Here is a 22,952-nt window from a genome sequence, read left to right as displayed (position 1 = left end):
ACGGAGAGACCAGACCGTACTCATCTGTAACATTCACTGACAATGTAACCCACACTTTGAGCGCTCAGGTCTCATAGACAGGCAGACAGAGAGACCAGACCGTACTCATCTGTAACATTCACCGACAATGTAACCCACACTTTGAGCGCTCAGGTCTCGTAGACAGGCAGACGGAGAGACCAGACCGTACTCATCTGTGGACACCAAAATGTTTGAAAATCAGTTTTTCTATAACAAATATTTATTATTTCAAAAACTTTAAGACACTTTTTGTCAAAATCCTCTGTCCTCAGTTAGCTACTTACTCTAAGAACTAACACCATAACTAATGTCAAAGTACTAAACAAACATTCAACATACTTTATGTTGATTTTAACACTGCAAAAGAGAGAATTCTGACAAGTTAAGGTTTACTTTTGTCACTGTTCAGATTTTGGAAAAAAACACTGTATGAATGGTAGTCAATCTTACATGAGTCTAAATTGTTGCTACAAATATGTTTCCCTAAAGACATAAGATAACAACAAGCTGCATACTCTGGAATAAAGGTATCAACCAAGAGCACAATTTGTTTCTAAAATTTTGCTGGCTGGACACAAGTGTTTTGTGGTTAAAGATTCTGGTTCATAACCCAGTGGATCAATTGTAAAAATCACTGAGCAATATTGCTTCTTCAGCATAGACTGCCGGGCTGAACAGATTGATTGGCATTGGTTTAAGCTTCAGCCAATCATGATGAAGCTCCGTACCCTTCCGTAATCTACTTGCGGAAGTGAATTACTTTTCCTGTTAACTTATAATGAATTATTAAAACCCCAAAATGTTTTTAATCATGGATTTTTTTTTTAAACAACCTGTCAGCGATAAATAAAACCAATAGCACAAATAAATGAGACATCAATAAGCATAATTTAATTGATTTAAAACTAATATTATCTAGTAGGCTTGAAGTTGTTTCTTTCTAAGGAGATACGCTGAAAGGTTACAGCGATAAGGGTGTCCAGCTTGACCTCCATCCAATATAATTTTTGCTCACAGAATAAACCTATTTATTCTGTCACTTGTATCTATTTATGCTATCTTGCCAAATGATAATAAGTGTAATAAAATGTTTTAAAATACATTAACTATAACAGTTATTGATCCATTGATATCTGGTGCCTGCAGATTACTATTCTTCCATCTGATAACAAACCTATGTATGAAAAGAGCTATTGAAAACACAGCAATTTTTTGAAAAAGATAATATTTAACCCTAAAAGAGCTGAAATTGTGTCATACAATGTCAACGAGCTGCCCGGTCTTGCTAACACTGCGCTAAGTGTGGTGATGTTGACGTTTATAAAAAATGACGTAACATCCATAGTTGATATTTCTCAACTAGAAAAATCACTATTCATTTATACACATGCCGTCTTTATTTTATCCTAAATAATGTCACTAGCAACAGATAATTTTTAAAGCTTTATTTATGGTAAGCTGGAACCGTTGTTTCTAATGGGAAATACTCCTTACACAAGTTGTTTCTTGCTTTGTGAACTAAAGATTTTTTGCTTTTTTTAATCATAATACAGATCAGAAATATGTAAAATACCAACAAGGACCTTTTTTTAGCTATAACACTGATGTTTTGAAGTAACTGAAGTAATCTGTCAGATTTGTAAGGCTTTTCAGCCGGCACAAGTAATACATGTTTTCTGTGAATTTTTCTGAAAAACAAATATGCAAGTTGTATATTTTTTATTAGTAATAAAATAATACTTATTTTGTATATTTTGGGATTTTTCTGTGTGAATTCAATAAAGTGCTATGCTGAGTTAAACATGGAAAAAGTAAAAAAATTTTTTCTAAAAAAGCTGTTAATAACTTTTCAACGTGCAACGGTAAGTAATTGTAATTACAATTTTTTTATTCTATAGCTTCTTGAAAAAAAATAATACATTGAACTTTGTTAATTTTTATGTGCTTATCATTTACTTTCAACATACGCTTGTAAAACTCCATAAACAATGTGTAGCAGTACAGGTGTTAACAAATTAAAAGGATGAAATATTAAAAAATATTCATTACTGGTGTAATCTCTGAAAGACACCACAATATTGTAACCAACCTGATATTTCAAGCAAGATGAGAGCGTGTAGCCACATCAGGTTGTACAGGTTGACAAGAAAGGCAAACAGCTGATCACCAGGGACCAGCTGATTCCAGTCCAGCTGTTGTAGGCAACACGTGGCCGCTAGGACCTCCTGCACTCTGGGGGAGGTCGGTAGGTCGGCTAGAGCCCTTGAACTCTTCCACTCAATGGTGTCCAGCAGCTTGGAGAGGAGAGAGGATACTTCTTCCGGTACATTCAGGCCTCCTTTACTTTCACAAGTCTATTGTGAAAATATCAAATAGTAAATATTTTGGACAGCTTAAAAATGTTTATTATTATTCTAAAGGGCAAATAGCAGTTCTATGCATTTAGGCTGATGACAATTCCAGCAACCTTCAGTTATCCGCACATAAAAGTTACACTCATCACAAAATAACAAGCTGAATATTTAGTATAAAACTTAGTTTCTGACTTTATCCGTTATTTTAAGACCTCTCATCACGTTTATTTTTGCTCAGATATGCACGCACTATGAAAAACCAAAATTTAAACCACCCCTAGCCATTATAAAAAATTGAGATATATAAACTTCTGATGTATGTGTATGATAAACAACATTGCCTGTCTTGGATTTTTGTTCTTGATAAACAGAAATTTTCTTTCCAACAACGGAGACATGATTGAAAAATATATTTTAAGGGATAAGTATTTGTAGTTAAGGAGGATCTAAAAACAACAAATGAAAAAAAAACATTAAATTTAAATGTTACTACATTAAATTTAATGTAGTAGTACATTAAACAATTAAAAATCTAATGACATAACAACTTACTTACTCTGATAGCCATTTCACTTCCATCACACTCCTGAATTAACCTTCAAAGTGATATTGTCACTCTGTACGATGAACTAGAACCACTTTAAAGTGTTAGCATCCACTATTATATCCTATTTTTTACTGTATTAGAAACAAATGGTTTTTTCACTATTTGCTTTTTTTGTAAAATGCACAAAAGATTCCTCTATGCACTTACAGAACTGATGTACTCATTCAGAAAATTATGAGAAATATAAGTCAGCTGATCATTCAGGATGGCGGGGTCAGATTTGTTTTTTTGGTCAAACAGCTTTGGTGCATCATTTATCTTATTTAGAATAAAATTTGAAACCTTTAGGATATTTTGAAATCATTATTACAAATTTAAAAATATTATATTTCATGAATTAAAAAAATGTTTTACCCGAAAAGTCAATAAGACTATTTTTCTAAATGAAAAATGGTTAGTATTTTGGTTTTTCTTCACCAAAAACATGTTTCTCTAGAAAAGATATGTACGAGGGTCGTCCACAAAGTAACCTCCGTTTTGAAATAAAAAATAAACTAGTTTAGATACAAAAATTTTATTATATAAATGTTAAAACTGCAGCTTTTCTCTACTTTTCTACATATTCACCATACAAATTCAAGTACTTATCATATCTTTTAACAGTTTTTTAAATTCCGTCTTTAAAAAAATCTGCCGCCTGAGAATGTAGCCAACATGTTACAGCGTTTTGAAGCTCTTCATCACTCGCAAACATCTGAGATGCAAGCCACCGCTTCATGTACGGGAAAAGATGGAAATCACTGGGAGCCAAATCCGGGCTGTAGGGGGGGGGGTGGTCAAAAACGTCCCATTTGAACTTTTTCAAAAGTTCTGTCGTTCTTTGAGCTGTATGAGGGCGGGCGTTGTCATGGACAAACACAACACCAGATGTCAGAAGACCACGACGCTTGTTTTGAATCGCTCGTCGTAGCCGTTTTAAGGTTTCACAGTAAGCTGCAGCTGTAATGGTCGTACCACGCTCCATAAATTCAACGAGCAAGATGCCCTTAGCATCCCAAAACACTGTAGCCATCAATTTTCTCGCTGAAAAAGATTGGCGAGCTTTCTTCGGCTTGCTTGGCGAAGCGGTATGACCCCATTGCATTGACGGACTACACCTTCGCTCATAATGTTTGGGCCATACACCGCACTCAATTCACGATGAATTTCAGCTGCTGTGTAACTTTTCGACCACAGAAATCTTATTACACCACGCACTTCACACGTGGCGGGATTTTCTATCACGGCGCTCATGTTTTTACGTTGTACCAAAAGAACGCGCGATCGCACGATGCTCTTCCTTGCACAGCTAGAAGCATACTGAACGGCTGCGCACATCGATGTGAGAATCGCGGCGCTACCCCCCCCACTACTTATCGTGCCACGCCCAAACGGCGGTTACTTTATGGACGACCCTCGTATAATACATGACATTGATATTTGATCACGTCAGCCAGTATCACAGTGCAGCTGGGATCCTTACGGTAAAGTGAATTTTCAGGCTTCAGGTGGCTTGCCTTGTTCACAAGGTGTTGCTGAAGGGAAAAACCTTCTTACCTCAGGGGGATGCTGCAGACCCGCACTGAGATTAAGGACTGTTGCACTCGGCAGAAAGTGCCCAGGGTCAGGCTAGAGATGGGGAGGAATAGATTTAGATAATCTGGTTCCAGATATATAAGAGCGTCCTTCATAGTCTTCAGGCTTATGGATATGCCTCGTTCAAAAACAATCTTAGACTGACTTTGGAGGAGGAGTGTTTTACTGTTAAATAATTGTTTCCTTTTAATATATTACCTATTTTTTATATGTTTTAAATTTTGTATTACGCTTTGAATGTATATTTATTTTGGAAAACCACTGTAATGTTGAAAATCGCCTCAAATAAAGACATTATTTTTTATTTATATTTGAATACATTGTATTTAAAATCTAATCTTTAAAAAAACTAAGTCATACACTTGAAAATGGGGCCGGAACTTTAAACTGATATAGATAGCACTTAGAAAGTTAAGTATGAAACAATGTGGAGAGTTAAAGATGAAACAATGGAAATTGGAAAGATGAAACAATGGAAATTGGAAAGATGAAACATGTAAATTGGAAAGATTAAACAAATTAACCTTCTGGCAGTTCCAAGCCTCACCTGATGGCAGGAATTTAGAACGATTGTGGCAGGTCTCTGCTTCAGCTGTCTAATGCTGATGGATGGTGTGCAGTGAGCCATCACCAGGTGTATCACATTGATTGATACAGGTTCCAAGGCTGTCTCTACCTCCAGTGGATCCTTGCCTTCCGAGAACACCAATTCCCCCACCAGAGTGTCCAAGTCGTACTCTAACACTTTGTATTTTGTGCCTGAAAAATTTCGTTTCTGTTTCATTACATGATGTAGTTCACACAGCTCAAGGAGGATGCTGAGAATTACCTGAATTTGTTTTAATTTTCATGGAGTGTCGTAAGATTTTTGCTTTGAACCAAAAATCAGCTGGGTTAAAAGCAAAGAAGATTTATTAAGTTTTTAGGTTTATGTGGTCAGTGTCATAACTAACATCTAAGTTCAAGCTGTGACAAAACATCGCTCACACAAATTAACCCTTTTACCGGCAGAGACATAAGCAATTTGGTGCGTAATGACCGCAAAGCGCTAAGACAATTGAGAACTTGCGCTAAAACTGAAGAACGCTAATTTGCTGACATCTGTTAAAACGATCATAAATCTACTCATACAATGGCTAGAGCTATAATTTTTGTTTTATTCATCTTTAATTGTTCTACACTTACATGTAAAATTTGAAAATGTTATAACTATGATTTTAGTGTAAAAAAACAAATGTTTAAAATTAAAAATACTTTTAATTTTAAAACTTAGAAAAATGTACATACATTTTTTTACTATGAGTTAACTCTGTATTGCTGTAATCATAAATATGTTATAAGAATACAACTATAATTTGAAGATAAAATATTGAAAAATAAATAAATATAAGGAAAGAAGAACAAAACATGCATTTTTGAAATTTTTTTTTAAATATCAGTAATTTCTAACTGTTATCACAATAATGCCATTTGGGTTCTTACACTGTACATGCCGGTGTTCAATTTAATTTACTATTAAAAATACAGTTTATTACAATAGCATATAACTGTAGCTCTGAAAAAACTAACTCTTTATTTAAACTTTTTAAATTATAGCATAATTGTATTATTGCTATCCCTATAATCCAGAGTTCACAGAAATACTAGTGCAAGTTACCAGTCTAAACACTAAAAAAATTAAAAAAGTAAAAAAAAAACAGTATTGAATTGTATTTACAAAAATGTTCACAAACAATGTTAATCACCTGATTAACGCACTTAGCTGATGCAGCAAGGCATACTTGATGTTTATCGTCACCTCTCTTAGGTATATTAATTTTGTAATTTTACAAAAACCAACTATTTAGAAAAGTTCTTTACTTATATTTTGGTATAAATTTTACACTTATTGGTAAAGAAATAACCGTGTAGTGATGAAAATATGCAAAGTCGATCTAATTGGCCCGTGATGGACTTTGAGTTAATTTAACACTGATCACAGTGTTACCGCAATAGTGTGATGGTAACAGTGTTTAATTCTTGTAATATTTTGGCATTACTGCAAATAATATATGGATATAAGGCTAAAGCTTAACCCACCAATATGACTGAAAGTGATCAATATTTCTTTATCACAGGCTCCTTATTATAGTAAGAGACATATCAATGCACGCTAGAGTTGTGGCACAATGTTATCAGATGTAACCGAAGAATAACTAGAGATGGGATAATCGATTGAATTCAACAACTAAGTGATCGTTACTGCTCATCTTTACTTCTCATCTATCTTCCTGAATCCTTTACCTTCATTATAACACTAAATTAACACGTGTTTACACTATAATACAGAATCTGTACGGCTCTACTCAAACGTTTTTATCTTGTTGATCCTAGAATATACCATTAAATTCCCGCAGAAATCAAAATTGATAGCTTCACTCAAGGACAATACAATAATTATTGGATCTGTACAACATCTACTCAAACGTTTTGATCTTATTGAACCTAGAGTGTACCATTAAATTCCAGGAGAAATAAAAATGATCTAACCTCATACAATTTAGGATAGATCTTCAGAAACAGTTTCAGAGTGGAGGATTTCACTCTATTAAGAATAATTTGAAATGTAAATATAGTTATAACTGTAACTTTTTGATTTTGTGAAATAATAATAATTTAGACTTTAGATTGCAGATAACTTTGTACATTTATTAAAAGAACATAAGTAAAATGTCACCAGTCATGTACATGATGTGATGCTTTAAAATAAATAAATAAATGTAGCAACAACAGATAACATATTTCTTAAGACATTATTTTTGGCCACAAGATAATTGTATACTTGGTGATAATTTTACAAACACCAAGTCAAACACTCTCTTCTATAAATTTTTTAACTATTCATATTTTTCGGTAGAATTGGGCCACATTGATTCCTGTATCTTAGGTACAGACAATGATAGATTTCTGTCATCTCTACACGAGTTCAGACAACCAATCTCAGATATATTTGTTGTCGAAACCGTTTTTTCCAAAAGTACAGCAAACACTTTACACAAAGTTTACTTGTCTAATTAGTCCACTGCAATAAATTTAAAAAATTTGATTATTAAATATAATTATGAAATAATAATTATAAATATTTATTAGTTTTATTGATTGCATATACTACACAATTAACGACTACAGCATAGAAAAGGAGCCAATTTACCTGCTGGTATTTTATGAGAGACAATTTTCCACAAGCATGTGACATAAGATCTCAGGTGATTCAAGAAGTGTTCCTTGGTGTCATCTTGATAGTTTTGTACCAAGCCTAAGGGAAACAGAAAATGTCCTTGAAATCTTACACAATAATTCTGAATATACTGTATGAAAGTAAAAGCCCCTAAGTATTGACTTGTCACACATTCTCCTACTTTTTATAATGAAGGGGTGAAAAGTTTAGTACACAGGAAATTGAGGATGTAAATTATAATTTTAGTTTAATATTTATTTTTAGAACTTTTATGGACTTAAAAAATATAATAAATGGAGAAATAATATTAAAAAAATCTACCTTCAGGCTTATAACATTTTAGAATGTCAATGAAAATTTTTACAAAAAATATTTTACATAATAGTTTATAGACTACTACTTGAATGAAATTTAAATAAATTTAAAAAGAGGTATTTTTACTACAAAATATACAGGTTTTTATATCCAAGATTTCATAGAAATAGTTCTTTAAACCAGTTTTTAATAGTTTAAAACATATATTTTAATTGTTTAATGATAAGATAATTAAAAAATATGTTTAAATAAAGTTACTTATTTTTTTATAACTATGCTATAAAGGGTACACCCTACTAAGAAAATAAAATAATAATTAAAATTAGCCATAAAATAGGCTTTTTATGAACAGCAAAACTTTCCAAGAGACACTATACATTATTTCATATATAATCTTATTTCTTCATTTAATATTTGATTTTGATGTTGGAAGGTTTGAACGCAAAACAGTTTTTTTTGCACATTTGTTATTGTTCAGTGTTACAAAAAATCAGTAACACTACATTTGAAGATCTGCAATCTGATCTCTTCCTCAGGTGGATAACTACCAATCTACCACATAATTACAAATCTAGGTTAAATAGACAAATCATACCAGAGCGTTGTAACATAAACAATTTGTTCAGTTTTAATAATTAGTGTTTTGCTTTTATTAAGTGCATGTTTTAGAGTCATTGTTCATGGAGTTGAAACACAACATTGGTTGTTGTGATTCCTGCCTTAAACAAACATTAATGCATTTTTTAATTAACTCGTTCTATCATACATTATTTAAGTTGAAAATTCAAAAAGTGGCACACCAAACCTTGACCGACTACAATGCACGATGTCAGTTTGAGGAATGCTGCGTCTGCCAAGTCGTCGTCCGCTGAGGTCATGGAGGATTGGAAACTGCTGAGGCACTCCTGAAGTGAGCTCCAGAACTTTCTCAGGTTGCTGATCTTGTTGGCATCCCTCAAAGGAACGCACGGGTCCAGCAGGATGTCTGTCAAGGAGGAGGAGTCATCGATTTCATCCACTACTCGTCTCATTGTCTGCGTGAACGCCTCCACAGTTCCTTTAACTAATAAATTCCATTCATTAACTAAAAGTCATAAGCCAATCGTATAATTGTCGTAGAACTTGTACATTTATGTGAACAGTTCTGGAAGGATCTTAATCTATCCATTGGCTGATTACCACCTCAGCATAGATAAAAGAACCAATAAATCTGGTGAACATTTCAATAAAAGTCACTTGTGTAAGGAAATAATTTTAACCCACTATGGACCATTCACGAAATATATTGCCATGCAGCATCCAGGCCTAGTGGCACAGTGAGATCAGGTGGCAAAAGCAATCTGCAATTAATTTAACCTCCTAATAGTTCAATAATGTCTTGTATGACTCCTTTAGCATCATTACCAGTCTACTAAAAGTTTTTAACAACAAATCTCAATTTAGTTTTCTCAAACAAGTTTGTAAATACACTATAGATCAAGGTTGTATTTAAAAGCTGAAGAATTCTTTCTCCGCTATGTAGCTCTATTTATCTATTGTTTTCCCCACCTGTTTTTACAATAGCAAATAGTTTTGTACCTTACACAAATAGAATAGAATACAATTATATGATTTAATTTTTCCATAGTATATTCTTTTAGAAATTTGCCACATACATTCAGATTCTACTTGTAAATCACTAAATATCCTTGCTAACCTTTTAATCTACTTTAGCACGCAACAAATACATACCAGGAGAAGCCAATGCAGTTCTGGTGTATGTTCTAGCCAGATCTAGAAGGCAGATGGAGTGTTTGAGCGAGGGAAGTGGTGAAAGAGCCAAGTCCAACACCACAACTCCCTTGTTGTCTCCCACTTCTGTAACGTAACAATAATCACACTCTCCATATGTATTCATTCACTAAATAAAAAATAATTTAATTACAAAAGGTCAGGGTTCTGTGGTTGAGTGATAACATGCTCGCCTGCCAAGTAAGTAATCCAGTTCCAAGTCCTGGCGGAGCGAGTTCATAAAATTCCAAAATGTGAATGTTTGTAGTTTTACCATTTATAGACAGGCGTACAGTGTTCACTGTGTCTTAGTAAGATTATAACAAACTGCCTCAGGCCAGATATCATTCTTTCAGTGTGGAAAAAATCATTGAGATTGCAATTGTTACTAATTTGGATTGAAATAATACAATATAACCTAATCCATCTCTGCAAAATCATATTAATGCTTCACAATATGCCTAAATCAATGAATATAAATATTTTTATTTTGCACATGAAAAGTTGTACAATATTGGTTGACATACGTGATTTTTCAGTACAGTGATTGATTAAACAATTTTTTAAAAGCCTTGTTTAGAATTCATTACTGACGATGGGTGTTTGAAAGGACTTTCAACAAGTGTTCTCTATGACACTTTTACAGAGAAACATGTTTTGCTATACAGTAATGTCCGTCCACTCGCGGCAAAACAAACTCAAGATCTCACCACAGCATGTTGCCAGGAACAATTTCTTAACCCACCAAAAAGCCCCAATTTAGCGGCCAGAGTCTAGCATTTGTTTTTTCATCAGAAGAAGCATCTAGAAGGTCAGTGCCACAACGATAGGGTCAAAAAAGGTTGTGTTGCAGTCACTGTTAATTTAGGTAGCAATATTCTATGAAGATATTACACCAAATGTTTGTATATATGATAAGTGCCTTAAAATAGATGCAATAGTAGATAAAAATGAAAGCTTGCATATAAAAATAAATTGTTGGAAAAAGTTTACTTGACTTTTTTTAGTTATAGTTATAATTTTTTGTCAATACATTGAGAAGAAATATAACATTAATATTCAGTACTAGTTTTATAGCATAAGCACCTTCTAATCTTTAAAGTTTTGTACATTATTTGACGGGGGTACCTTTGAAAAGTAGTTGCATATTTTGTGAATGTCGAGTTTCACTCCAGTAAACCTTGTGCTCTGAAATCTGACACTGTCACAGACCTGACTCCTGGAATCTGAAGTCATGATCGTCTGAAGAGATAAAAAAGTTTTAAGAAACTCAACTCTTACATCGTTACGTCATCAGAGATACCTAGAGTACAAAAAGTAGTGTAAATAGGTGAAGTGTTATTCTCATTGTCTCATCAAAGTGCATAAGGTACATCAGGTGCACCAATTGTGCACTCCCGATTCCAGGAGTTAAGTCTGTGATAGCATTGGACTTCAGATGCTGCACTAAGAGGAAGGTGAAGTAGAGCTAAACTCAACATTCACATTGCGTCAACCCTTCCCAACATAGCTACATTATATGTAGTTGAATATGAACCCTTTTAACCTCGCCCATTATATCAAGTCATGTCCTAAAAATCCCAAGGAACTTTTAACTCATAACTAGGGTATTTTTTAAGTTATCAAGCTAATTATTTTTTGCTTTAATTCTGAATAAATGTAAGTTATAAAGATATGAAAAAACTCAACAATACCTTGAAAATTATTTATTTTTAATTTGTGTGTGTGTATATATATATATATATATATATATATATATATACACACTAGCTTTTTCCCGCGGCTTTACACGCTTTTCGTAAACTTTGCCTGTGTATGTGAACTTCTGGTTTAATTGAATTATATTTACAACGCTGATGTAAGGTTTGCCTTGTTGCCACGATCAAGAAAATGTGTTTATGTTTATAACCATTGTGCACGTACATCTACTTTATTATAAAGTGGTCTAACACTCAAACTTTAAGTTCAATCAGAAATTTATCTTAAAGACAAATATACATAATAACTTAGCGCCTTCAAATAGTGTTTGGCTATGTAATATACGTAACTATCTTGTAATTGCAGTTTATAGTGTGCAGGCGCTTTGAAACCTTTTATCTTTTGCAGCGTCACTTGGTGGCGAGTTACATCAATGGGCATAGCTTATAGACCTTCTCCGTGGAAAAATACGTATACATACAAATTTTCATAATGGTCTGTTTAATATTTTGCGATTCCATAAAGGACAAATACACAAACATTCATTTTTATATATAGATAACTTCAAGTTTATTGATGAAAACTGTACAGCTAAAAAATATTTGACACAAATATGTTTATAGCATGTATTAAAAAAAACTAAAAATAACTTTAATACAATATTTATATCAGTACAAAATGTTTACAGAAATGTCAAGGTAGCTATCACTCAAATTTTCATCACTGCCCACATCCACGCCTTTTGCAACGAAGTTACTAATTGGTATATTTTACCTTACGGGATACTTTGAATGACTCCTTTTACTCATTTTCAAATCAAATGAATAACAAACTAAAATATAACCGCCGTACTTTATACCGTTTTAACCTAAAAACGTGAAGCAAGGTGGAATATTCACTATGTAATGAAATCTGCAAAATTCATTGAGCAGTCAGCTGAGATGAATTGCAATTTCTCAATCACAGACTGACAAAATAAGAAGTCAAAGCTTTAAGAACTAATATATTTCAATGCGATACAACTTTGTACACAAGTCTGTAGAATGTGAATGCATTTGGTAAAATAGGTGGCCAGTAAAATAATAAAAAAGTGCACATCCACACTATATTGCCATTGGGAGTTGACACTATTTTTAAAACGTTCGTACTTTGCGGACGTCGGGGTTAAAATGGTTAATAAGTAGACTACAAAAATACATTTTTTAACGATTTAACTAAGGACGGTGATTTATAGTATCTGGAGTGCTTCATGGTGATCTGTAAAGATTGCCTGGAGGATAGTTTATATATGCTGGAAAGGAAAGTTTTGGTGCAAAGAACCTACAAAATAATTTTTTAACTTCTGTTAAACTTAATCACAACCTCATAAATATTGATATAACATTAATCTTACCTTCAGGTAATGGAGTCTGTATTAAAAAAGTTTCAACAAGTTTTGTTAGTGTGACATTTAAAACTCCTGACGACGTTGTTTCACTGATCGCCTGAAACAAGTAATATAAATATTAACATTCATTTATCAATTTATTGCAGAGTTGTGTTATTAGTAACGTTTAGAGCATTTTCCAATGTTTATAAGGTTGCTTACATAGTAACATACAAGCTTATCCCCAGGAGGGTTCATTCCTGGCTGGTTAAGAGTTTAAAAGTTAAGGTGTACTAAACAGGGTTTTGCTCAATTTCACACAAAGAATACCATATTAATTTGCTGAAAATAAAGTAATTTAATATATTTATTTTCAACTGTTTTTCACAATTTGAAATGACATGATAAGATTGTTTAAGAAATACATATACAAACAAGGTATAAATGGCTTGACCATTGAAGTACTCATGGCTCAACTAGACAACGCTCTTACAACAAATAATCCTATGATTGTTAATGGGTGATATAAATGTAGATGCCATGACAGTGAATGAAAACACACTGAAACTGGAAGAAGCATTCCTAGGATATGACTTGAGAAGACTTAAACTGCCCCCCACAAGAATAACACATAGTAGCCCAAACCTGCATCGACTTTATATGTACAAACATGAGTGAAGCTGACATATCTACCCAAGTCCTCGACACAGGAATATCCGACCACTGTGCCCAGTTATGTAAAATCAATACAGACAAAAAAGACTCATCCCAGCACAGACACTGACAAGAAAAAATAAACAAATATACAATGGAGGACTTAAGACTTTTACTGGAAGTAAAGGACTGGAGTAAGGTATTACAAACAAGCAATGTTGATGACGCATTTGAAATGTTCCACAAAACACACTTCAACAAGCATTAGACATCTCCTGTCCTCTCTCTATTATAAAACTAAAAAAGAACAACCTCAAAAAAATATGGGATGCAGAAAGCAATGAGCTCAAGGACAATTACCTAGAAGCCATAAACCGAGCAATTCTCACAGGGAAACCAGAGGATAAGATGGAAGCAGCACAAAAGAAGAAAGCCTATGATCTGAAATTAAAAACACTTAAGAAAGAAGAGATCGCAAACAGATTTGAGGAAGCAGACAACAAGACCAAAGTTTTATGGAATATAATTAACCAGGAAAGAAAGTCTTGTACCTCAAACATGCAGCTAGACACTCTCATCGTCAACAGGGAAACCATCTCTTCACCAACAGAAATAGCAAATCATCTCAATGAATTTTTTGCAACCACAGCTGAAAGAACACTCATGAACAGTACGCAGAATAACAAGCACACGAAAACAATAACCCAAGACACCTCAAAATGCAATTTGTACTTCTATAAAACAAACTGTGATGAAATTGGCAAAATTATCAATGGACTAAAACAAAAGTCCTCAGCAGGAGAAGATGATTTTTCATCAAAATTGGTTAAATATTGCAAAAATGAAATTCTCATCCCACTAAACAAATTTAATTTAATAAATCTCTTTCCAAGGAATATTTCCAAATTGTTTAAAAACTTCAAAAATATATCCTAAATATAAAGACGGTCAAACGAATGAACCATGCAACTACCGCCCCATTTCACTAATATCAACCTTCTCAAAGATTCTAGAACGTGTCATCTTAAAAAAAGACTTCTAGGCCACCTGAATCAAAATGAACTTCTTACTCCAAGACAGCATGGCTTCAAGAAGAATATAAAATCAACAACCACAGCAATAACTCCAGCTAGTTGAATCTATTATCGACAAACTAGAAGAAGGTTGTATAGCCACAAGTATCTTCCTAGACTTCAGTAAGAGCCTTTGACTGCCTAGAGCATGGCTTAGTAATTGAAAAACTCAGATCATTAGGAATTGAAGACAAAGAGGCAGACTGGTTCAAGAGCTACTTGAGCAACAGGAAACAACTCGTAGAGCTTACATCATCAAGCAACGGAATAATTCACAAAATAAAGTCGGAACTGTTACCAGTAACAAGAGGCGTACCTCAAGGATCTGTGCTTGGTCCAGTGCTTTACACTCTTTTGACAAATGACTTCCCACAATATCTGGAGAAATACTGCAAGGTTGTGATGTATGCTGATGACACTGCCCTTATTATTACTGAGAAGACAAAGAACAAACTTGACATCAATTCGTATATAGCTTTTGATATGGCAAAGCAATACTGCCATATCAATGATCTGGTACTAAATGAGAAGAAAACACAGCAGCTAATTTTCACTGCCTCCCGAAACCATCACAGGGGTCTCCCAGAGCTAGAGGTAACAACATCAACAAAATACCTAGGTCTGACTCTAGACAACAAACTATCCTGGGAGCCTCATGTGGATAAACTATGCAAAAAACTTAGCTCCTGCCTTTATGTAGTACGACGAATTAAACAAATTAGCAATATAGATATGGGTAAATCAGCCTACCATTCTCTCTTTGAGTCCCACCTTAGATATGGATTAATTGTATGGGGAAGTACAACAGCAACAAATTTACAAAGAGTATTAGTAATACAAAAGAGAACCATCAGAGCTCTTACTGGACTGAGACCACGAGACAGTTGCAGGGAAGCCTTCAGAGAACTGAGGATTTTAACAGTAGTAGCTCTTTATATAATTGATACTATTTTGCACTCTGTAACAACTGGACAGACTAGAACTGGAGACCATCACAGCTACAACACAAGAAATAGACACCACTTTGCTCTTGAAACACACCACCTAAGTTTATATGAGAGGAAACCATCATACAAAGGAGCAATCTATTTCAACATTCTACCAGACCTCACTGAAGAAAACACCAGCCAAACACCTGAAGAACTCACTCAAAAGTTGGTTTCTCCAGCAACCCTTCTACACTATTCAAGAGTTTCATAAACTGGAAATCAATTGCATCATGAATTGATATTTTTAATTTTATGTTCTGTATGTCCTTTATTGTATTGACAAAAATTCTAAACTCAACGTTTATGAATAAAGAATATTGTCTATTGTCTATTGTCTATTGTCTACCTGAAGAGTAGAATTCTTTATTGAAGATTTCTCGTCACTATTTCTGACGTCCACTTCTAAAATATTGTTCCTCAAATTCGAGAATTCCTTAAGAAAATTCAGTTCCACATTAACTGCAGTACCTCTCAAGTTGAATCTCTGCAAAAGAAATATAAATATACAGATGTGTTAAACTTTCCTCAATAGCTTTTTATGTAGATAAATAATTTAAGTAAAGTAAATAAAGCAAACTGTGCCAACTGGTTAATCAAATTAATAAGCAAAATAAATAAAAATAGTTTTAATACCACACACAAAAGTGAACTACATAAAATTAACTACAAAAATTACACACTTAACAAAGCATTGCACTTGTATTTACCTACAGTACAGTACTGTGTTCAAACAAAACTATAATATGATCATTGAAGACTCTTGGACCAATTGGAAGAACATTTTTAAATAATACTAAATGTTAATCAACCTTTGGTTTCGAAAGGCATCTTCAAAAAAATAAACCATATTGGACAGTATTGTTTTATCAATATTAAAGCAGATTAATCCAACAAGGAACATATTTCACACAAAACAACCCAGCTGTCACAAAAAGTAAATCAATCAAACACTTAACATACACATGTTATAACAGTATGTTTGCTAAGTATTGTTCTACATTTGATAAACATCATGGTCTCAAAGTAATAACCTATATTAAAGATGTTAACATTCTACTTAAGTCTAATTCTGATTTCAATTCTTTCTCCAAAAACGGAAACAAATGCTGCCAGTATTGTATGGGACAAACATTACAGTGTCAGCTCCAGTGATTTGCTTAATTCCGACCTGGAACGCATCTCTTCTAAAATGTTGGCAGCCCTGGGCCTGCTGGTGGACGACAGTAAGTTGGAGAGGTTACAACACCTTGCCCAAAGCCAACCCGAGCCCAAGGAGGGGTATCATGATGTCCACTTTGAGAACTACGACTATGGCACTGACTATGAGTAAATAATAAAACTTTTTTTGTATTTTGTAATTTAAAATACAATAGCTTAACCCTCCAAGCGTCCATCATATTTTGTAAAATGCATACCCATTTTGTGAGGTTTTGATAACTGTCCTTGTAAAATATATAATAAATCTAAATAGTAACTTAAATATAAAGTGTTATATACCACTTTTTTGCAAAGAACTGTGCTTTCAGACTGTGTAACTATGAAGTTAGAAAAAACAATTTCTTGGTTTAGAAATTAAAAAAAAAAAATAAAAACAAAATTTGCAATACAATTTTTACATGTATCTGAAATATTACATATATAAAAAATTCAGAATAGCCAAATTGTAGGAAATTTTGTTCTGGAGACAGAAATGTATAATGTAAGACTACTTATATTAATAATATTTTTAATATTTTTATGAATAAGTGCACATTTAAAATTCTTTCCTATTTGCGGTACTTATATAACACCAATGTGTTATATAAGTACCGCAAATAGGAAAGAATATTATATGTTCTTAATTTTTATATTATACTAAATATAGTAGCAATATAACATTTAGAATAGTCTAATTGTAGTAAATTTGTGTTATATAAGTACCGCAAATAGGAAAGAATATTATATGTTCTTAATTTTTATATTATACTAAATATAGTAGCAATATAACATTTAGAATAGCCTAATTGTAGTAAATTTTGCCATGAACAAAGAAATATACATTGCTGTAGGGTTTATCAGCAATTCATAATATTTATGTATATAGAGAAAAGTCAAAATTAATGACTTTTACATAGGAATGAAAATTACACATATTAATACTGTACAGTACAGCAACTGTATTATTTATAACTGTTTGAAAACTAACATAGCATCTTATTACATGATATTTATGATTCACAAACTAGTAAAAACATATATGTATTTCTTGAGAAATTATTTAGAACTAATTTTGTTATTTCAAGAAGATGGTAACTTTAGAATTTTTCCAGTAACATTGACGTACACAAAAACCAATCACTCAAACGGGAGGTGCCCGAAAGGTCAGAAGAAGTAGTAGTCGACACTATTTTGAATGGGACAAACAAAGAGTTGGATTATGACTTAGAGAAGTTCAAAGAGGAATATGACACTGCAACTTTGATGACACCAGATATTGCAACTCTCCGTTATGCAAATCAAACAGATATAGCAGAAAGTGACGAAGTAAGTAGATTGTTTCTTATTGCTAAAGCAAAACAAAATTTAAATATCTTTAACTTCGTTGTAAAAAGGGTTTTCTAATACCTAATTTTAATGAATAAACAATAATGCTAAATATTCATGTAATTTGATTACGTATTTTACTGTAAAACATTAAATGATCATGAAGGAGTAAAATATTCTAAGTTAAATCAAATAATTTAACTACACTAATACAAAACGAAAAAAATTACAATTGATTAAATATAAATAAATTAAAAACAAGTCAATAAATACTCAATACTTCTGGAAGAATGTCGGAATATAATTATTGTAATAAAATATTTGTGATAGTAAACTCTACTAGTGAAAGAACTAAATAAAATAAATTTTAATTAAAAAATACATCATGTTAGAGTACAATATTGGCCAAGGGGTCTGTACAGATTCAGAAGCATGTTACCAGGTTCTGTCAAGATCAAACTCATGAAGTCTTGCACTGTCAGTATTGCAGTACTGATACTCTGCATATGGTAATAGTAACTTGAGGGCGAACTCAAAAAGTTCAGAACATCTACTTTGCGCGAATGTTGAGTTTAGCTCCAGTTCACCTTCCTCTTACGTGCAGCATCTGAAATCTGATGTTGTTGCTGACTTGACTCCTGAAATCTGAAGTCATGTTCGTTTAAAGGGATCAAAGAACAAAGGATCAAGTCGGTGACAAAGAACGAAGAAGCTCAAAACGAAACCCTCCATATCGTTTCGACACCAGATATACCCAGACGACAAAAAGTAGTGTAATCTAGATGAAGAGGCATTCTCATTGTCTCATCAGGTGCACAGTTGTGTGCACTATGATGACGATTCCAAAACACGCTGGAGCAACCGATGAGACAATGAGAATGCCTCTTCACCTAGATTGCACTACTTTTTTGTAGTCTGGGTGTCTCTGATGTCGAAACGATGTGGGGGGTTTCATGTTAAGCTTCTTCGTTCTTCATCAGCGACTGTTTATGGATCCCTACAGATGAACTGACTTCAGATTTCAAGATTCAAGTCTGCAACAGCATCAGATTTTAGATGCTGCATGTAAGAGGAAAGTGAACTGGATAAACTCAACATTACATTTTTAAAAGCACAATACTATGACACATAATTTTACAAAACAAATACATATCAACCATGTGTGTACATTTTTAACCAACAATTGTCAGAATTAATGGAACATGTATTTTTCCTTTAACATTGGTTTGACTGTAGATCAAATTGTTAAAAGTAGTCTATTGCCAACATGAATCAATAAAGTTACATTTTCAAAATATAGTATTTGCAACACTTAGAGACCAGGTCTCCAAGCACATTGCTTCCACCAGCTTAATGTCTTTTAAATCTCTTTGCCTTCAGATTGAAGGAGAATTCCAAGTAACCATGGAGCTTGAAGAAGTCAGCCGGTGCGTACACATGGCCCTTTGGAAACACGCAGTGTTTGGACCCGTATGCATTGTGACAGAATTTGCAAATCTTTCGGCTATGAAATATTTTTACAGCATTCCACTTTTGATCCTAAAAACTTTATTTGTATGGGCTAGTATATATTGTTTTGTTGCTCCTATAATGTGGTGCTATGATGGTAAGTAATCGTTTTGCATTAGTATAGGTATATGTACATTTCGTATTGTCGATACTGTGATATAGTGCTATGGTAGTGTGTAAACACTTTGTATGTAATGTATTATTTGTAGACCTGTATAGTTAGGGGTGGCTGATAAGTAATGTTTCTGAGATCATTATTATAGTGAATAACAACATAGCTTGTCAGACGTAAGACTTGTTAAATAAATATAATGATCAGTAAGAAGTGTGTCACCACGCATCGTTTTGATTGGTCACTTTAGTCTGATGACAAGTTGACAAAGAGTAGGAAGAACTTTCCTCAACTTGCTATTAGTGCCTCACTAACCGATGATACGCTGAACTGTTTCTTCTGTTTGACCATATAGAATCTCCGTTGAAAAGATTTATCTTGTGGACATGCCTCCGGAAGTGAGCATGACTAGTAAGTCAACCAACCCAAATGAGGTCTTGTTATTTCCAGACAAGTCCCAAATGTGTGATAGAAACCCTAGCACATGTGGAATGGGATGAGCTGGGTATAAGACATACTCCAATATCAACAGAATATCATAGAAGTTCAAAGCAATATTAATATAAAGTTCACTAATCCTAGTGTGTCTGAACTGAAAATTAAGTTGTTGACCACTTCTTACTCTCTCGGATTGACTAGGAATATGTCGATTGATGGTTAGTGATACTATCTTATAGCCAGGTCGTTTGTCTTAACTCGACAGAATATACTTCTGGTAAGACTTAATCCATTGTAGCTCATCGTAATTCAGTACGTCTTAGCTGGGTTCCTGGACATGCCGGTTTTAAGGGCAATGAATTTGCTGAGAACTTGACGAGAAATGGCTCAAAGAATCACTTTCACATCACAAGTCAATTGCCTACCAAGCAATTAGAAAGCAGTTCAAAGATAAGCACTGACATTGGTAGCGAGTTTCTCTGGACAATCATAGAGCAAGGAACTCATTAGAGGCACTAACATCCAGTTAAGGAGACAGGATTTTTCCGGACATTTGCCAACAGTTGAATCACTGATTTTTTGTTTCACTGAACGATGACAAATGTCTGGAAAAATCCTGTTTCCTTCACAATCCTTCCATCGTCAAAAATAAACTTCAAACAAAGAACATCCAGTTCACGAACTGGTTAATGAAACTAAACCAAAACACAGGTCATTTTCCTGATTATTGGGCATGGTCAATTCAAGAAATCCTTGCACGTGTTACAACTCACTACTGAAGATCCTAAGTGTAAACTACATAATCCGGCGGAGGAAACTGCTGAACACATTATTTTTTATTGTGAGGAGTGTGACGTCAGGAGAAGAACCCTATTTTGAACCTCATGTCCAGGTGATGAATTCTACGTCAGCACCGAACAGAAAATCTTTGATCTCGAAAGTACAGGGATGGGAAGGCCCTACTAGTGAACTTGGAGTGTGTCATAAGCTTAGGTTGACACATTACGACCTAAGAGTCCTTTTAACCCCCTTTTATACCTAATCTAATCTTCTTTCTAGGAATGTGCTTTTGCTGTTTCCCATTTGAAATACTACACCCAGAAAAAGGCATAAGGGAAATAAGAGAGAGAATGGCAACCGAGGAAGAGGAGATAATATCTCCAGAATCTCCCAAGTGGCTCATCAGATTACAAGAACAAAAAAACAAACTTCTCCTTGATTTAAAGTATGTAGTTATGAAATGATTTAAATTATGATGGTTTATGTGTTTCTATAAGTTGTTAGTTGGAAATAAAAGAAATTGTTACATATATAGTAGCAATGTACATTGACACTTAAGATACTAAATAAGTACTGTATACGTTTAATTACGACGAAAATATTATTAAATACAAATATTTTGAATTCTGAGTACGAGATGTTCAGCATCAAGCATTTTTCTGTGAACTTATAGTGTTTAAAAAAAGATAACATATGGTTCTAAAAAATATACTTGATATGGCAAAATTGTCACTGTTTTAGAAAATAAATACAGTAGATTGTCTATTTAATGATTAAACAAAACTATATCAAAAATAATTAAGGCTAATTCTTATATAGCTTAGATTTTGAATTAGAGAAAAAGTAATTTTATGATTTAAAACTATATAGCATTTATTTAACATTCTACTTTATGCAACCTGGTTTAGTGAAACACTTAAGTCTCTATGAATAATTTTATTTTTTTTTAAATCAACCAATACGTATCTGAATTAAATAATACTACATTCAAGGTGAATCTAAACATAACAAAGTACAGTAACATAATTATCAAGAAATTATCAGTATAACTGTATCAAGGAGAAGAGTATACATCCAACACTTCCTCTACTTCCCAAAACAATAGTCAATTCCATTGTTTTGCAAAGCTGTTTTGGTCACACCAAGGACATTGTTCTTATCCAGCTATCCTTAATCTTAACAGTAAATTGAATGCTACTTTAAAGCACCTTACATTTAATACATACAGAGATTTGTATGTAAATCCTAGTCACACGAAACAAAAATAAGACTACATAAAACAATAGTATACCCAGTTTTGCTTTATGCATATGAAACTTGAAAAATAAACAAGAGCAAAAAATGAATGGACTTGAAAAGGAATGGAATTAATATGGACCCACATATGAATGAGGTCAATGGAAAAGAAAGGGTGAGGAGGTCAGGGATCTTTCTTTACCAGGGTAGAGATATAGTGAGGGAAATGAGGTGCAAAAGAATCGGGTAGGCTGAACATGTACTCAGAAGAGGAGAGGAATTTCAAGTAAAACCGCTAATAAAACTAAACCATAAGGGAAAGTGACTCTTAGGAACAGACATGATGAGCCAAGTAAAATCTTATAAGGATGTAATTGGAGCTGAGAAGAAAGATGAAGAAGACGGAAGAGGCATGTTGTTGTGGCTAAATATAAATTTAGATACAGATGGCCTTGGCAGTAAGTAAGTTCAACCACTCCTAGTAGTAAGTAATATAGTCCCTCCAGAAGTAGGATACAAGCAGACTTGATATTATAAAAAATCCTGCCTGCTTCCAGTCTTTTCATTTTACAAGATCTTCCAGCACCAGCGAGCCAGTTGGAATTCAGTAAACCACCTGTAGATCATTTTCTCATTTATACAATGGTAGCTTTTCAATTAATTTCAACTGGGTGCAATTTGACAGGCATAACAACACAACACCTTTATAGCTAAT

The 22,952-nt window shown here is 33.5% G+C and overlaps 2 protein-coding genes across 2 annotated transcripts in view; one reads left to right on the top strand and one right to left on the bottom strand.

Annotated features, from left to right (window-relative positions):
• Positions 1–96: 96 nt before the first annotated feature.
• The window catches only part of LOC124353075, a 41,997-nt gene continuing 19,141 nt past the window's right edge, over positions 97–22,952 (bottom strand). The window contains exons 9-16 of the mRNA XM_046802889.1: positions 15,986–16,123; positions 12,951–13,041; positions 9,821–9,946; positions 8,895–9,152; positions 7,748–7,852; positions 5,105–5,316; positions 2,111–2,375; positions 97–194 (exon numbers count right to left, since the gene is read on the bottom strand). Coding sequence (XP_046658845.1) covers positions 106–194; positions 2,111–2,375; positions 5,105–5,316; positions 7,748–7,852; positions 8,895–9,152; positions 9,821–9,946; positions 12,951–13,041; positions 15,986–16,123 — 1,284 coding nt within the window. The 3' untranslated portion in view covers positions 97–105. The remainder of the gene's footprint in view (positions 195–2,110; positions 2,376–5,104; positions 5,317–7,747; positions 7,853–8,894; positions 9,153–9,820; positions 9,947–12,950; positions 13,042–15,985; positions 16,124–22,952) is intronic.
• LOC124353076 lies at positions 16,593–21,637 on the top strand. Its single transcript, XM_046802890.1, has 4 exons — positions 16,593–16,965; positions 17,949–18,162; positions 19,543–19,768; positions 21,281–21,637. Exons 1-4 carry the CDS (start codon positions 16,682–16,684, stop codon positions 21,463–21,465), a joined length of 909 nt encoding a protein of 302 aa, XP_046658846.1. The 5' UTR covers positions 16,593–16,681; the 3' UTR covers positions 21,466–21,637.

The sequence above is a fragment of the Homalodisca vitripennis genome, chromosome 1 (genome assembly GCF_021130785.1).
Source record: "Homalodisca vitripennis isolate AUS2020 chromosome 1, UT_GWSS_2.1, whole genome shotgun sequence".
In the NCBI taxonomy this organism is placed as follows: Eukaryota; Metazoa; Arthropoda; class Insecta; order Hemiptera; family Cicadellidae; genus Homalodisca; species Homalodisca vitripennis.
Note: the sequence above shows the minus strand (reverse complement) of the source record. Positions and strands in the feature narration are given on the sequence as shown.

Coding starts and splice junctions, on each gene's coding strand:
- LOC124353076 (XM_046802890.1), top strand. CDS start 16,682: ATGTTAACATTCTACTTAAGTCTAATTCTGATTTCAATTCTTTCTCCA. Junction 16,966..17,948: donor GACTATGGCACTGACTATGA/GTAAATAATAAA, acceptor GAATTTTTCCAG/TAACATTGACGTACACAAAA. Junction 18,163..19,542: donor ATATAGCAGAAAGTGACGAA/GTAAGTAGATTG, acceptor CTTTGCCTTCAG/ATTGAAGGAGAATTCCAAGT.